Source organism: Melanerpes formicivorus, unplaced genomic scaffold (assembly GCF_026170545.1).
Source record: "Melanerpes formicivorus ecotype bairdi unplaced genomic scaffold, bMelFor1.0.p_v2 SCAF_3, whole genome shotgun sequence".
In the NCBI taxonomy this organism is placed as follows: domain Eukaryota; kingdom Metazoa; phylum Chordata; class Aves; order Piciformes; family Picidae; genus Melanerpes; species Melanerpes formicivorus.
The window spans coordinates 28,398,739-28,415,409 of record NW_027142355.1 but is presented as its reverse complement, the minus strand read 5'-3'; the positions used below and the strand labels follow the sequence as shown (position 1 = coordinate 28,415,409).

General features: G+C 40.1%; 1 protein-coding gene across 6 annotated transcripts in view; it reads left to right on the top strand.

Annotated features, from left to right (window-relative positions):
• Nucleotides 1-13,786, top strand: part of MET (MET proto-oncogene, receptor tyrosine kinase) — a 99,847-nt gene extending 86,061 nt beyond the window's left edge. For all 6 annotated transcript variants that reach the window (XM_068169880.1, XM_068169878.1, XM_068169881.1 and 3 more), the window contains exons 15-22: nt 2,307-2,537; nt 4,764-4,844; nt 5,468-5,649; nt 7,732-7,841; nt 10,009-10,174; nt 11,097-11,233; nt 11,391-11,581; nt 11,687-13,786. In XM_068169880.1, coding sequence (XP_068025981.1) covers nt 2,307-2,537; nt 4,764-4,844; nt 5,468-5,649; nt 7,732-7,841; nt 10,009-10,174; nt 11,097-11,233; nt 11,391-11,581; nt 11,687-11,763 — 1,175 coding nt within the window. In that variant the 3' untranslated portion in view covers nt 11,764-13,786. The remainder of the gene's footprint in view (nt 1-2,306; nt 2,538-4,763; nt 4,845-5,467; nt 5,650-7,731; nt 7,842-10,008; nt 10,175-11,096; nt 11,234-11,390; nt 11,582-11,686) is intronic.
• Nucleotides 13,787-16,671: the final 2,885 nt, after the last annotated feature.

Below are 16,671 nucleotides of genomic sequence, written 5' to 3'. Positions count from 1 at the left end.
TCTTCAGAAAAGAGCTATTTTGATCAATATCTTAATTTCAATTTCTCATTTGGTTTCTCTGTGTCTGCATTGTTTGGGACTTTAATGTGTCCACAGGCTTGCTATTTGATCTGAGCTTCTTAACTACTTCCCAAATTAAGGTGCAAAGGGTTTTTGTATAAAACTCTCTGCAAGTAATCCCCAGAATTTATTAAGTGCTAGTGGACATCATAATTTTGTGTTGTGCTGAGGGCCACGACATCATGTGCAAAGCCATTCTTGAAAAAAATTATTTTAAGTAGTTGTAGGTTTAGTGTCTTGATAACTTTATACAGTCATTATACAGCAGTTCTGTCAGCCCTGTATGGGACATAAAATTTTGTCTGTTCATGCCCTTCCTATAAAATGTCACATTGTGTAGAGTACAGAAATGCTGATTTTAAAAATTAAGTAAAGGTATGTGAGAACTGTGATAAAATCAGTGGAAGTCCAAGTGTGCTGAGATGCCAGTCTTGGAAAACATGCTGTTCATTTCCAGACCTGTGGGACCCTATGCTAAATATATTTTTGTGCCTTCTAACACCTTTTTAGAGCAGGTATTCTCCCAAAGAGCACTCTGCTGCATTTACCAAATCATGTTAGGTTGCACATGTCCTTTAGGACGATTCTGTCATTGTCATTAAAAAGTCTTTAACTATTAGTAGTTACCATATAATGATATTTGAGATAATCACAGCTGTTTGTTAGCCTTAGTGCAGACACAGTCTTGTACTATTATTGGTGCTGCCATATATAACAATGTAAATCACTCCAAATCCTTATTTCACCTTTGTAATCCCCAATCATGGAGCTGTTTGAGAGCCAGGCCCATTCCCAGCTTCCTTTATGATTCTTTAATTGCTGCCGCCAGCTTGCACAGGAAGTTTCTTGATTGAAGCATTCCCAAAGGAAAAGGAAAGCCTGTTCCACAGGTTAGAAGGGAAAGTGGTACATAAGACAAAACGATGCAAGGATCCTTAATGGAAGGTAAATCTACAGTGCTCCTGGGGCCATTGTGTGCTGGCAAAGCACAGGCAAGAGCACACCCAGGAAGGAGGTGTGTTCATTAATGTTCCTCTAGGAATATTTACATCAATTACTGTCAAAGAGTAAAATGACCTGAACATTAGAAAACGTGTACATTTACATCTAGCAGCTGTAAAAATTATTTTGCAGCCATGGCCAGAGTATTTTACTATGATTATTAAATAAGTATTTGCCCTCAGTAACATAAATGTGGCTTTGTAAATGGTAAGAGCTTGTATTTTTGCTTCTAGGTAGAGTAAGTAACACTGAGTTTTTCTCAGCACTCAGAGTAATACTGGCATTATATGAAAATTTCCCAAATTTTATGCTTATATAAAGCATGTCTGTACAACATCTTTTATGCTTTTTATGCTCTGTGATAAGATATCTGGTGATTTCTGTTGTTAAATTTATTCTCTTTTTTTTTTTTTTCAATTTATTTTTGACCCTGGGCTAAATTTTGTTCAGTGTCTCCACTGAAATCATTCCAGACTGAAATTAGTGTAAATTAAACTCAGTCCATTGATTTTATTACCCCTCAAAAAATATATTAAATAAATACAAAAACCTTTTAAACAAAACCAATTTAAAATACCTGAGCAACATGCTGTTGACAAAAACAGCTTTCTCAAATAAATGATCCTTGCTTGACTGAAACATTTTAATTTCTGCTATTTTAAATCATCTGGCTCATGTTATTTTCATGAGTAGCACCAACTGTATTATCTTCAGCAGTTACAGGATATGAATCACCTCTAGGCATTTCCCTGGTTGAATATTTACCATTGGACAAATATAGCTAGTCACCAGCAGTTTGGAAACCTTCATGAAGTGTAGAGCTCCCTATCAAATTAGAACACAACAGTAATGAAAGGTTTGATGTTTTTAATTGTTCACCACTTCCTACTCCCATATCACTGTCATTTTCACAATTTACTCTTGTTACTCCCAGTTACTAGAAATGCTAAAATCCACCACTTGGCAAGAATTGGCAAGGCTTCATTCCATCCCTTCAGAAAAGTGCAGGTTTTGCCATTTATTTTAATAAAAGCAGAGCTGAGACAAACCAAAGTTTCTAGTGACATGGTTTTCCTGTAATTTGGCAAATAAGAAATGCATATTTTCATTTCCCTTTTGTGACCAAAATTTCTGCAAAGCCAAGCCATTTCCAAACTGCTAAACTCAAACCTTGTTTGTGAAATAAAATTCTTCCTTTTCCCCGAAGTCTGAAAGTGTTATAACAATTTCTGTTCATCTTGCAGACCAGTTTCCAAGCATGTCTCAGAATGGATCATGCAGACCTGCCCAGTATCCGCACTCTGACCTCTCCCCAATTCTGTCTAGTGGAGACTCAGATTTAGCCAGTCCTCTTCTCCAGACTAATGTTCATATTGACATCAGTGCCTTAAATCCTGAACTGCTCAAAGAAGTGCAGCATGTGGTTATTGGTGCTGACAGTCTGATTGTGCACTTCAGCGAAGTAATAGGAAGAGGTGAGTACCACAACTCTTACCTTGCAAACTGCTATTCTTTTTCACACACCCATTCATCATAAACCATTCTGAATAAGGTGTCTACATGGAGCTTTTTCAAGCTTTTTACTTCTTACAGCACTGCATTCGATGCACCAAATCAAGGGGGGAACCAAAGGGCTCTCCTCTGAAGTCAGATGAAGGATTGTGCATTTGATCAGTTGGAGAAGACACCAGAGGAAGGAAAGAGTCTGCCAATTAATGGGGCTCCTTTGAACTCAGAGGCTTGCTGGTTCACTCACCGTTTTCCAAGCAATAGAAAAGCGCAGCTAGAGCTTACCATCCGTGAAGCTGTGATACAGGAATGAGGCTGCGGCAGAGTATTGCACCGCAAATGCCTAAACGGCGGGGGGGTGTGGAAGCAGGGACACAAGCAACTTTAAACTCAGAGCCTGAGAGCAGGCAAGATTGCTACACAACACAGAAAACTCCTGCTGTCACTAGTGCATTCAGTAGAAATCCCCACGGGCCAGGTGAAATATATACAACCCTTTACCCTCTGCAAGCTTTTCCCAGCTCTGAGGAACTCGCTGTTGTTTCCTCCCACCAAAGGCTCTCCATTCCCCCTCAATCCTTTTTCATCCCAGCTGGCTCACTTCCCCTTATTTTCTTCCTGATATAGCATGTCACCTATTCTGAATTTCTCCCATCATTCCTCTTCCTCTACAACCCCATATGTAGGTGCCTTCCTTTCATAGCCCAAGCCAGCATTTCTGTTAAGGGCATTTATTAAATTCTCTACTATTGTGTATCAATTACTAACCCAAGTAGAAACTGGGTTTTCAGTACCTCTGCAGATCATACACGAGAGGTTTCTTACTGAATATCAGAACACTGATAAAGATTTGGCTATGCGTGCCTAATGCCTCTTCTGCAGGAAAACACCCACAAATCCTATAGTCAGTGTGTTTCCCCTCCCATGTTTTCCAGTCCATCATTCCCAAAGCAAGGGTGGGACTTTTGCTTTTCTTTCTTGTTTCAGAGAAATCCAAGTAATTTCCTATTTTTTTAATGTTGAAAAATATGAAGAATGACACCAACAAGATTAACCATTTTTAATTTTCTCCTCCGAACTATAAATGGGCCAAACCCCAAAATATATTAGACACACCCGATCCAAGCTTTAGGATCTGTGCCCAGGCTCCAAACAACCTGTGGTCTGATGGGATTTTAGTTGCTTTTATAAAACAAACTTTGTATTAATTTTACTCCAAGCCAAAAGCAAAGCCAGCTGGGCTCTGACCAGGACTTGTGACTGAAACCTAGTAGAGTTAATCAGATAGTCTTGCTCTTCACAGTACTCACACTTGACAAAAACCTATTTTGCTTTCTAACTGCAAATATTAGTATTTTGAAAGTGTCCAGTAAATAGCACATCTGTGAATTAAAACCACCAATACATGTACATAATTTGATTTGGATAAATGAATGTATGCACCTGGTGCACCAAGTTCTTTGTCTCCCAAACAGGTCAGCTGGATTTCTCATAGCAGGTTTCCTCATATTAGGTTTCTATAGACTACCCTATTTGCTTAACAGGAAAGCACAGGATCAGGAAGGTTTATTGTGTTCCTGGGTGTTTATTTCACTGCTCAGACAGATTTTGCTCACCATCTTTGAGTGACATTTTGTACTCAGAAGTGGGCTATAACAGAGACCATTCCTGATCAACAACCACTTATAACAGCCATGGAATAGCAAGACTTGAGAGACTGTATGCAACTTTCCACTGAAGATGCCTCAAGGCTGTACAATCCAGTAGACCACTTAGCATTGGTTTGCAAACCATTGATGTGGTAGTCATGTCAGCTCCTAACTGCTCCCTTGTGCCTTCCAATGTCCTCCTTTGACATATATATCTCCCAAGAGTGTATGGTGGGGATGGGCTGACATGGTTCTTGTGTGCACTGTCATTACAAGAACATGAAGCATTGTGGCACCAGTCTTGTTGCTATTTACACTCTCCATCTATGTCAAGAAATATCAGTTATGCTGCAAAGTGAGTTTCACTTTATGTAATGGTGATTATATGTAATGGTAGTTTTATGTGTTAGTTATGAAGTATACTATACAAGTTTTGGGAACTGGACAGAACTGAAATGTGATTACTTTCTTAAAGCATAATTGCAACCCAGTGGAAAATACCATTTTACTTATTAAAGCTAATCTTGCTCATTTTTTACACAGGACATTTTGGGTGTGTGTACCATGGGACATTGCTGGATAATGACGGCAGGAAAATTCACTGTGCCGTGAAGTCACTAAATAGTGAGTTACATGTTTAATAGTGAGACACTACCATAATTCCAAAGATAATCAGGGTGAACTAATTAATTACAGTGAAGTATACTTTCACAAATAAAGAGTCTTAGTTGCAGCTGGATCAGATGTGTCTCTGGAGCAATTCCAGTAACTTCAGACTACCACGAGGCATTGATAGATATTTGTACATCAAGTGAAATTTCCATTTATTTCCTCTATAAAGAAAAGGACTCAGGAAAATGAGGGCAAGACAATGTCAGTTTTTGTTCTTCTTATTACCAAAGATTTGGGTTTGGAAGTTAAATTGCTAAAAAGTAGGCAAAGCTACTGGAAGAACAGGAAAAGAGTATAATAACATTTATTAAAGGCCTCAACCAAGTGTTGTTATTCAATTCTAAATAATTCATAATAAGGAAAGGAGAAACAGAATGAAAATTGCCAACAAACTGGTTTTGATCATTGTAAGAAAACCGCTGCACATAACCTAATTTTAATGTGGGTTGTGGGGAGCATGTTTGTAGCTTCTCACTATCACTTTGTTGTGCAATGACATGGACCGATCTACCAAAATTAATTGCAACTTGTTTAGGATTCTTTTAATCAACTGATTTTATTACTGGATTTCTCAGGGATTACAGACCTAGAAGAAGTGGCTCAGTTTCTGAAAGAAGGAATAATCATGAAAGATTTCACTCATCCTAATGTTCTGTCACTCCTGGGAATCTGTTTGCCCAATGAAGGATCCCCGTTAGTCATTCTTCCATACATGAAACACGGAGATCTTCGAAACTTCATTAGGAATGAGACTCATGTAAGTACATGGTGAGGTCTATCAAATGGTAGCCACACCCTGCTTTAACACCACAGGTTATAAGGTCTGACAATTACATTACATCTATAACTTGCTGCTGCTATTACACCTTAACCTTTAGAACTTGCTCAGGCTGGCACCAACCCTGACCACAGTGCTGCCACTCCTTCCCTTCCCCCTCAAATTCCTCTTTAGAATGTTTCCCAGAAATTATCAGCAATAAGTATTTCTCATTTCCCATCCATAAGCCTCTTTATAAACAAATGTGTTTATGAGATCTAAGTCAAGGGGCCCAGCCTTCTGCTGGTTTAAAACACCACATCTCTGTTGACTTCAGCACAACTGTGCCAGTCATCACCATCTACTCTTCCAGCTCCCAGGTATGGTATCTTCATGTCCAGCTAGTGTCACAGTCCTGTTACTACCAGTATTTTTTCTCTAATATTAAGAATTTACCGTGTCCAGTTCTGGGCCCCTCAGTTTAAGAAGGACATCGAGACACTTGAACGTGTCCAGAGAAGGGCAACAAGGCTGGGGAGAGGCCTTGAACACAAGCCCTATGAGGAGAGGCTGAGGGAGCTGGGATTGTTTAGCCTGGAGAAGAGGAGGCTCAGGGGTGACCTCATTGCCCTCTACACCTACCTGAAAGGTGGTTGTGGCCAGGAAGGGGTTGGTCTCTTCTCCCAGACAACCAGCACCAGAACAAGGGGACACAGTCTCAAGCCGTGCAAGGGGAGGTTTAGGCTCGAGGTGAGGAGAAAGTTCTTCACCAAGCGAGTCGTTCGTCATTGGAATGTGCTGCCCAGGGAGGTGGTTGAGTCGTCGTCCCTGGAGGTGTTCAAAGGGAGATTGGACGTGGCACTTGGTGCCATGGTCTAGTTATGGGGTCTGTGTTGATAGGTTGGACTCGATGATCCTCGAGGTCCTTTCCAACCTGAGTTATACTGTGATACTGTGATACTGTGAATGAAAGCCAGCAGCTGTTATACAAACTACAACTACTCTGTAATCATAGACTTTCCCTATTTCCATTGAAAGACTACAGATTTCTCAAATGTGCCTCACTGCCTTGTCTCAAGTATAGACCACACAGCTTGCTTCAGCTAGGGTAAGCCCACATTATGCTGTAGTATTTCACTCACTTCACAGTGCTGGGACAATACAAAGTCACTTCTGGACCAATAGGACTTTGCCCCTCCCTCTATGTCAATCAACAATAGCCAGTACCATTTTTAAAAACAATGCATTTGACAGATTCTTGGGGAAGTTAAGATTTCTGAGGTAGGGACCTCCTGCATTTTGAGCTTTCTTCATTCTACAACCAATAGAGCCCATGTCTGTGAACCCTGCTGTGCTCCTGCCTGAAATAAACAGAATAATGACCACAGTTGAACAAGATTGTTCCACAGAAGAAAATGACATGGGGCAATGTCAAGAACACAAAAATCTGTGGGACTTTACTATAACATAACAAGTCATACTGTTGGATAAAAGACTTACATATAAGAATAAGTATATTTATACTGATTTTAATATTTAGCATTTTCAGTAAGGTCTCACTTTGTTAACCTGCAGAAAGAGGTACCAACCTCTGTGGAAAATTTTCCTCTAGCAACTGCAGTGGTCTCATTTGCCTTTTACATGACATCCCACTGATGATAGCTTGACTTTACTTTGTCCCAAATAAGACTCTTTCCTTTCTTGGTCATTTCAGCTCATTAGCTCCAAGTTCATAGCTAGAACCTTCTACTGCATTACATGTTATTATTACTCTAAGTTCTAAAATGTGACTTTTGTGTATCAATTGTCATGCTGAGGGTTCAGCATACTGTTCCCCTTTCCAGCCCAGGTCACACTGCTTACACTGCTTATGCTGAAAACTCCTCTCACCTGGAGTCTGTCAGCATGTTTTTTTATTTCTTAAAGCATGCTTCCTCACTGAAGGTAAGAACTTGACCTAAATTTACACCAGTCTTACCACAAGCACAATAGGTGTGTCAAAAACTGAAAGTCACAGCATAAACCAGTCCACTCCTTGTGTTTCTGCATTCATTGTATCATGTAAATGTTTATATTTTACAGAACCCAACAGTAAAAGATTTAATTGGATTTGGCCTTCAGGTTGCAAAAGGGATGAAATACCTTGCAAGCAAAAAGTTTGTTCACAGAGACTTGGCAGCACGAAATTGTATGTAAGTACAAGTATCCAATTCCAGCCACAGTATCACACTTGTCTGTGTAAGAGAAAGTTTCCAGAATTGTGCTTTTTTTAGTCAAAACAGGGCGTGTTTTTCATTGTTCCATAATTATACTGATGTTTGTCTTGCATACTAATAAGCTACTCAGCTTGCTAAGGGCTTGCTTTTTACACATAGGCTTTTTTTGAGTGTGGGAAATAAGAAAAGCTGAGGTGAAAATATAGCCTCTCAAAATCATTGGTTAGAGAATTTAAAAGGCATCTCCTAAGGGAAGTTAAACTGCTGTTGTCTCAACTTGCTGTGCTTCCACCCAGCCTCTTCAGAAGCAGCATGTCTGCTGCTGCACCTAGCAGAAGGGAGAAGAACACAGGGGAACTTTGTGAGAAAAACAGGAACATAAAGAAACACCAGTGAGACCTCTTGACAGTAATCTTTCATTACATGTGTATGAGCCTACTTCGGCTCAATTGCACACACAAATTAACATTAAGAAACCAGAGCATGCAAAGAATCTTCCTAGTGTCTGGATAGTCAGACAGTTAAATTCAGAAAGACTCACTGATACAGGAGTTGCCAATACTATTATGCTGATTCATCACCTATGTTGTGAATTAATGAGGTACAGGTTTAATCACTGCAGTTTATTATTAGCACATTATAATCTGGAACTCAGTCTGCAAAAAGTTTATTCACTTGTGACATTAGATTTCTTCTTTTTTTTTTTTTCCTCCAAAGAGTATGCACTTATGCAGCTGAACACCTTCTGAAAAAGAGCATTTTCTTACAGCTGCTGATTTTTTAAGGGGGGTAAAAATTTACAAGTGCAATGATTTTAAGGTTTCCTAAGAAGAAAGGTCACTGGATAAAAGTCCTGGTTCAGTTAACCAAAGTCCAAAGAGTGGCAATAGGACATTCACTCTGGCCTACTGTCTGTTCCTTGGGTGAAGAGGGAAGAGCTACCAAGATGTCTCCATGGCCAACTGAATGGTTGCTTTCGTACTTGTTGAGGGTTGAGGGGAAGGCCCAGCCTTCTCCCCTCCCTGTAAGTGAAGGGAATGGTTAAGCACTTCAGAGCCTGGAGAGATGCTGCCACTGGTGAGGAAGATGTAGGGCTGAAGACCCACATTCCCCAGTGGCCATGTGCAGTCCAGCAATCTGAATGCTGCAACTGTAATGTCCATCAGAAAGGAAGCCAAGATGAAAACACAATCCCCATGGACTCTTGACTCCATTTCACTGTCCTGGAAAAACTGAAGGAAGCTGCTATGGCATAAACCATCCACTGCCATCAGGGTTCCCTCCTACTCCATTGGTACTGGTTTAGTTATCACATCAGTAAATACAATAGATGGTTGTGTGCCATTTCAGAGGGACCAGAATTATCCAGACAGAAATCTCATTAATTCAAGATAGGGAAATCCCACATTCAGAGGCTGAGAGAGAGAGGGGATTGCCCAAAAGAGCAGGTGTTTGCTGCTACTAGGTCTGCACGTATAATGAAGGACAGGCTCAAGCACGTTAATAACCATGTGTTTTCCAACAGTGATGCCACATACCAGGACAAATGCCAGTCTTAGGATCAGCAAAGCTAGGGAGACCTGGTATGGCTGAGCTGTCATCCTCTCATCCCAGCAGAACTTTACTTATGCCACACTTCTTCCTCAGTACAGACACCAAATACATCCACAGCTACAGTACTATATTATTACAGGCAGTCACTGAGCTAAGGATGGATCATTCCTTAGCAAAACTGAGAGTGAACAGGAAAGGTGATGCCTTGACTTGGAAATAAAAATGAGAGATTTCTAAGGATATGGAAGAAGAAACAGCTGTGGAAGAAATGATGTAGCACACAATCAGGATGCATAGGCTATTAGCACAAATCTTTTTATACAGGGCAATTGTTTCAAAAGAATTGTAATTCAAATTGTATTATCAAAACAATATCAGTAATTTCCTGAGTTTATTCACTCTGTTAAATGGGTGTCAAATGCACTTTGCTGTAGTTTTTTGTTTCACTGTGCCATTAGTTAATAGATCCAAGATAAAGTACTGCCTTCCAGAGTCACAGGCTCAAATGTGCAAGGCACTCATTGTAACCCACCATCACTACAAACCTTGCCTGCTCAGTTGCAGGTAATACTTTTTGTCATTTCTCTAGGCTGGATGAAAAATTCACTGTCAAGGTTGCTGATTTTGGTCTTGCTAGAGATGTCTATGATAAAGAATACTACAGTGTGCACAATAAAACAGGAGCTAAACTGCCAGTGAAATGGATGGCTTTAGAAAGTTTACAAACTCAGAAGTTCACAACAAAGTCAGATGTGGTAATGTATAAACATATTTGTATCACCTCTTAACTTCTCTTATATTGCCTGAGGCGTTTCTCTAGTACTTAATGAATGGACTAACTCCAACCCAAAACTTACATTTAAATCTAGCTTTAGTTCCCATAAGAATAAGAAACTGTTTCTACATCCAAAAAGGGTATTTGTCCCAATCACAAAGCAACAAGTTGTTGACCTGATTATCTGTTACTGCTCGGGAAAGACTAAGGAGTTTAATTCCACTCCAAGGGAAGCTAAGGACATTCCAAATTGGAGCCGAACCCTGATCTAGGAGGGGTTCTGGAAAGCTTGACAAAACAGGTTGACTCTGAGACTTGCAAAATTGAACAGTTCTCAAAAAGACTTTATTTGCTTTATAAATACTTACTGACTGCCTACAGCAACTTCAGGTGTTACCTGGCCCTTTATAAAGAAAAAAAATTACAAAGATGAAGTAATTATTTGGCTGGATCACTTTGTGCACTTTGTGTTTTAGCTCTCTTTTCAATCCAGACTCAAATTATCCTCTGATCCATGGAATTTTCACCATGTATATTCTCTTCAGTATGTATTTACACAGGGTTAGTCAGATCATCAGCTCACGTAAATTGGCAGAGCTCCACTAACCTCAGAAGATGTCTGCCAATTTACACCAGCCAAGTAGCAAGCCTATAGGCTTCTTTTCATTTATTTTTTTTTTCAATTATTTACTTAGTTGAGTTTCCCTGCTCTAATTTAAGTGGCGTTTCAAGTCCCTACAGCATTTATTAGCCCACTTAAAAGAACGCTGAATGCAGTAAAGTAACTCTTCAGAGGGAAAATCCATGCATTCGAATCCTTAAATCTGTCAAACCATCTTCTAAAACTGGAATGTAAAGCCCCCCAACCCTGTAACTTATCATTTATTTCTTTGCTTTCTTAGTGGTCCTTTGGTGTGTTGTTATGGGAACTTATGACAAGAGGGGCACCACCTTATCCTGATGTAAATTCTTTTGATATAACTGTTTACTTATTACAAGGAAGAAGGCTGCTACAACCTGAATACTGCCCCGACCCACTGTAAGTAAATAGTTTGCAAAGCCTCCTGCAAATGCTGCTGATTCTGATACTATAGTAAGTGAGGCTGTGGGAGGAAAGAGGGTGGGTTATTTTTTATCCTTTTTTTCCATGATTTCAGCATTGAACACCTCTTTTATTTTAATTATTTGAATGGCAGGTATGAAGTCATGCTGAAGTGCTGGCACCCAAAACCTGAGATGCGTCCAGCGTTTTCTGAACTTGTTTCCAAAATATCAACAATCTTCTCCACTTTTATTGGAGAACACTACGTACACGTCAATGCTACTTATGTCAACGTGAAGTGCATTGCTCCCTATCCTTCTCTTTTATCATCACAAGACAACACAGGTATGGATGTTGACACATGACGGGTACGTCTGAAATAGAGGAAAATCCATTCGTAGTTGTACGAACAAAAAGCAAAATGTTCTGTCTACTACTTTTTACTGCCAGGTCTTTGTGAGAACACTGTTGCACATGTTTATGTTGTTGCCCAAGTTGTACTAGTACAAGGACATCGTATTGTTTAAGGCTGTGGGATTCTATAAAGCATCACTGTAATTTCCAAGTATTCGGAAAATGGCGCCAGTTCACCAAATCGAAGCATTGTGCGCTACCATCCAGAGCTAGTTCCCAATAGCTCTCATTAATGTGGGCTCGGCCCCAAGAACAAAGATTCATCATTCATTCCATGAAGGAGAAAGCAGAACACCAATCAGTACGGCTGGAAGGACTGTTACCGTTGCATGTACTTTAGGTTAATGAGCAGTTTTCACACAAAAGGCTAAGGCAAATGCTGAGAGTTACAAGAGTTTGAAATGTCTTTTCCTCCTGCCCAGTCCAGACTTCAGAGTTTTGCACTACATCAACAAGGTTTTCTAGAACACAGGCAGCTGAAAGAGCCAGCCTTATGGTAAATATCTCAGCAGAAATCAAAAAATGGTGTGCAGTAAAATAAGTATGTCAGCCTTGCCAGTCCTCTGGTGTAGTCAGACGGTACATAAACTGAAAGAAAAATCATCTAGCTTAAAGCATGCCTTATGTCAACTTTATTCCAACATTCAGCCACTTCAAGTCAAACAGCTTATGTCGACACATCTCTCACTGAAAAACACAAAGCCTTCTTTCAATAAAGAATTAACCACTCTGTGAGAATAAAAACTTGAAGGCATCCATATTAAATGTCAGGCCAATACATGGGAGGCAGTAATACGGGCATCATTATTTTAGAGAGGAAGAGGAGACAGGCAGGCTGGCAACCCTAGGGTGCTGCTGTCTGGTGAGTCACACTGAGAGTAGCTGAAGCTCTGCCACCTACCCTTGGACGGAACTGCTGCCAAAGATGAGTAAAGAGCAGAGGCATTGCAGCCAGCTCTGACCTAAAAAGACACTGCCATAACAGGAGTGTCGATAACTTCTTTGTGCAAGCCCTCAAGAGCTGAGAAGACTGATCAAAGGAAGAAACAGCTTTAGGCTCCCCTGCCTCTTCTTGGATCACACCACCCAGTGAATGACGATACCTACTTTTATTTCTAAATTAGGACCAGAGAAACAGTTTTTAAAAGAGATTGTAAATAAAACTTTCATTCATTAGGGAAGAGTACTACAGCTTTAGGGCAAGCATCACATGTCATTTCTGTTCCTGTGGAATTCTGTGCATACTACTGTATAGCTCGTTTAGTATAGGATAGAATCAGGTTTGTTGGTGTAAACACATAAAGTATTATATTTTTATATTAAAAAGGAAAAAAAAAGAAGTTTATTTTTAATGACATTTACAAAGTTTGGTTAGGCCACAAAATACTGCACTGTGAACATTTCAGAAAATGTATGTCAGCGTACATGGTTCATAAATCGTAGCAACCTTTAAAAAATGCTGTGTAGATACTAAAGAGGCAAAGAACTAACTGTAAACACACTCCACCCTAAGCATAATATCTCCTTCGCTGCAAGCCAACCATTTTAAGATCTTCAAAGAGAAGTAGTGCAGATAAAGAGCGGATATAAGGGAGATACATTGTTCTTGGGAGACGGTGTTATAACTGAAAGATTTATAACGAGGGCAGAGCGTGTAGGAAAACTACGAGCAGATAATATTGTATTGTGTTTCATCACCACTTTCATTTCAGAAATGAACTTTAATGTCTGCTGAGAGCAATGCTAATTGTAGATTGCTCAAAGACAAAAGGCTTTGCTCCAGGCAGAAAAAAAGAAAAAAATAAGAAATAAGAAAAAAAGATTCATCTCTGTAGTTGTTAAAACAGCTAAGGAAGGTTATGACACACAGATTTGGAGAAGATACTCCAAACTTGTACATACATGCTTGAGGAACGCTGCAATGTGAGACAGAGGACATTTTTACTATTTATGAACTTTTGCTTAATAAAGTTATTGTTGTGTCTGGGACACCTGTAAGAATACGTGATTCTGGTAAAGATTTGATGTTAGTTCACATATCTGCAAAGAGCTGAATGGTACTTATGTTTATAGTTGTTGTTACGATCTAATAAACATGTTATTAAAATGAATTATTGTAATACTTTACTTTCCGAGTGCTGTAATTACTGCTCACAATTGGCTGTTAAGCCGATAAAAGCCTGTATGCTTTGTCTGACTAACATGGGAAGAGCAACCTGAGGAACTGTGCGACGCAGAGGAAACAACTCAGACGCTTGAAAATACAGAGAGTGCACAAATGAATCGAATACGCAGTTCACCAGCCTCCTACCCATTAGTAGGTCAGAGAAAGGTGTTAGAATATTTGTTGTGAACAGCTATGGCACAGCATAAATAGGAAGCGTTTTGTCTAACCACAGGCAGCACCCATGTAAAGTCTTAAAATTCTTCATATGCTTAGAGCTGGGGGTGACATCTGAAGCTTGTAATTTAGGCATCATAAAGAGTACCTATGTGGCCTACAAGGGTACCATCACTTGTCTTTAGCATCCTAGCTCCCTAATCACTCATGATCCACAAAAAACTTCAAGCACCTAAACCTGTGTCACGCATAGTCACCCATCACGTGTTTAATCCCTGCAAGGTGCTTTGTGTCTGTGATACTGGAAGAGAGAAGGCGTTGCAGTCCCCACGTGTCTTGGTTCTTCTAGGGCAGTGCTAGCCAGCCCCACTCTTCACCCATCCATTGCCTCCCAGTTACACTAGATGCCTTCCAGTGGATTTGCAAGTTCACTTCTGTGAGGTGTATTTTAGGTCCCCTGCAAACACTGCACAATGCACTGTTTCGTTCCACTCTTAAGCCAGAGGACACTACAAGCTTACTTCTCCAGCAGCTTACTTCAGGGGGGCATCTTGTACTTAACTCACTTGGAAATATTTCAATGCACAAAGGCTCAGCTGATTAAAACCAGCATTTATGTGCTCCTGTAATTTCAAAATATCAAGCAAACCAACATCAAAACACATTTTATCCAGACACATTTGGTTCTTAACAGAAAATATATATGCTGTTTCAACTCAAAAGTACATTGGGGGGCGGGGGGGGGGGGAAAGGCTTTGAAATTAGCATCTAAGGATGAAACTTTCTTCTGTTAGTGGCATGAGCCCAGTCCAGCTAAAAGATTAGGCATTTTTATCCTAATTATTTCCATCTAATTTATTTTTCAATACATTTTCAGAATTCCCCAGGAAAAAAGTCTCCAGTGTTTTACCACAGTCTGCTATTAATACCAGGGTCTTCAACTGAAACCAGCACAACACACAGCCAAATGATGCTCTGAACTTAAATACCAGATTTGTAACACATTCCTCTGATTGCTTATGATTTCTAAGCGATGTTATATATTGCATTTTTCAAAGGGTCAACAGAATCACAGGCTTCCAGTGCTCAGTTTTTCATCCTAGTAGCTTTGTTTATACCAGGTACACACTGCAGCAAATCCTCAGCTGACTCGCACTGGAAGATTTTCATCAGCATGAATAGTAACAGCAGATATGAGCCATGGTCAAAACATTGTGTAACAGATACCCTACACAAGGAGGGATATCTACACCTGGAGTACTGTGTCCAGCTCTGGAGCCCTCAATCCAGGAAGGACATGGACCTGATGGAGTGGGTCCAGAGAAGGACCATGAAAATGATCAGGGGGTTGGAGCACCTCTGCTACGAGGACAGGCCAAGGGAGCTGGGGTTGTTCAACCTGGAGAGGAGAAGGCTCCTGGCAGACCTAATCAGCACCTTCCAGGACTTGAAAGGGGCCTGAAGGAAAGCTGGAGGGGAACTGTTTGCAAAGGCCTGTAGTGATAGGATGAGGGGCAATGGTTTTAAATTAGAGAAGAGTAGATTTAGATTGGATGTTAGGAACAGGTTCCTTACTATGAGGGTGGTTGAGCACTGGAACAGGCTGCCCAGAAAGGTGGTTGAGGCCCCATCCCTGGAGATATTGAAGGTGAGGCTTGACAGGGCTCTGGCCAATCTGATCTAGTTGACAATGTCCTTGCTCACTGCAGGGGCATTGGACTAAATGACCTTTGGAGGTCCCTTCCAACCCAGGTGATTCTATGATTCTATGATACTCACCCGACAGACATTTTCCTGTTGATTTCACGCACTGTTTTGGTGCACCATTAATTCAACCACCTTAAATAAAGTGCCTATATTGAAGATTTTTTTAATACAACAAACAATATTAAATGTTTCTAAAATCAAAGAAAACACTATACTGTGCCATTGGGCTGCTAAGGCTTTGCTCATTGCTAATTTTCCATGTCTGGTGTTAAAATTTGATCATGAAGAATGGACCCGCATGCCTCATGTAAATGAATTAAGAGGAAAGGTGTGTTACAGTTTTGGATACAATGTCAGAAGCAGTACAGATGAGCAACTGCAAAAGAGCATCAAAATGTTTTTCAACCTAAACTTGAAATTCTCCCTTCAGAAATTTCATTGCTGGAATTCAGCTGTAACACTGTGTCACAGGCAGAGTACATAGCAGATAAATGAAATACAAATCCTAATTGTGCCTTTTGATCACTAAACAAGACATCTGTTCCTAGGGAATTCAAATTTCCCTTATTTTTAACAAATGGGTCATGAACTGAGTATTCCGAGCATTGAAGAAAGAACTAGGAAATCTTAGGGTTGTACTAAACTAATTAGTAAAAACATTTACAAGAAACTGTGATCTCACAGGCAGCTCAGAGAATTCAGAGCAACTTGATGGGCTCAGCAGACAGCAGTCCAGAGGACATCAGTCTCATCCCAGAACTGGAACTCTGTGCTCTGATGGTAAACCTGCATTTTTGTTTTGAAATCCACATCCACCTGCTAATGATCCAGGTGTAATCACTTCCAATAAGGATGCAGAAAGACTTTCTCTGATTAAGGTCAAGTACTTGTAGCCACTCCATAACCTCCTGGGGGACAGAGGAAAAAGGTTTCTGTTTTGTACAAAGAACTGCTTCCCTGGCTTGTGTTACTG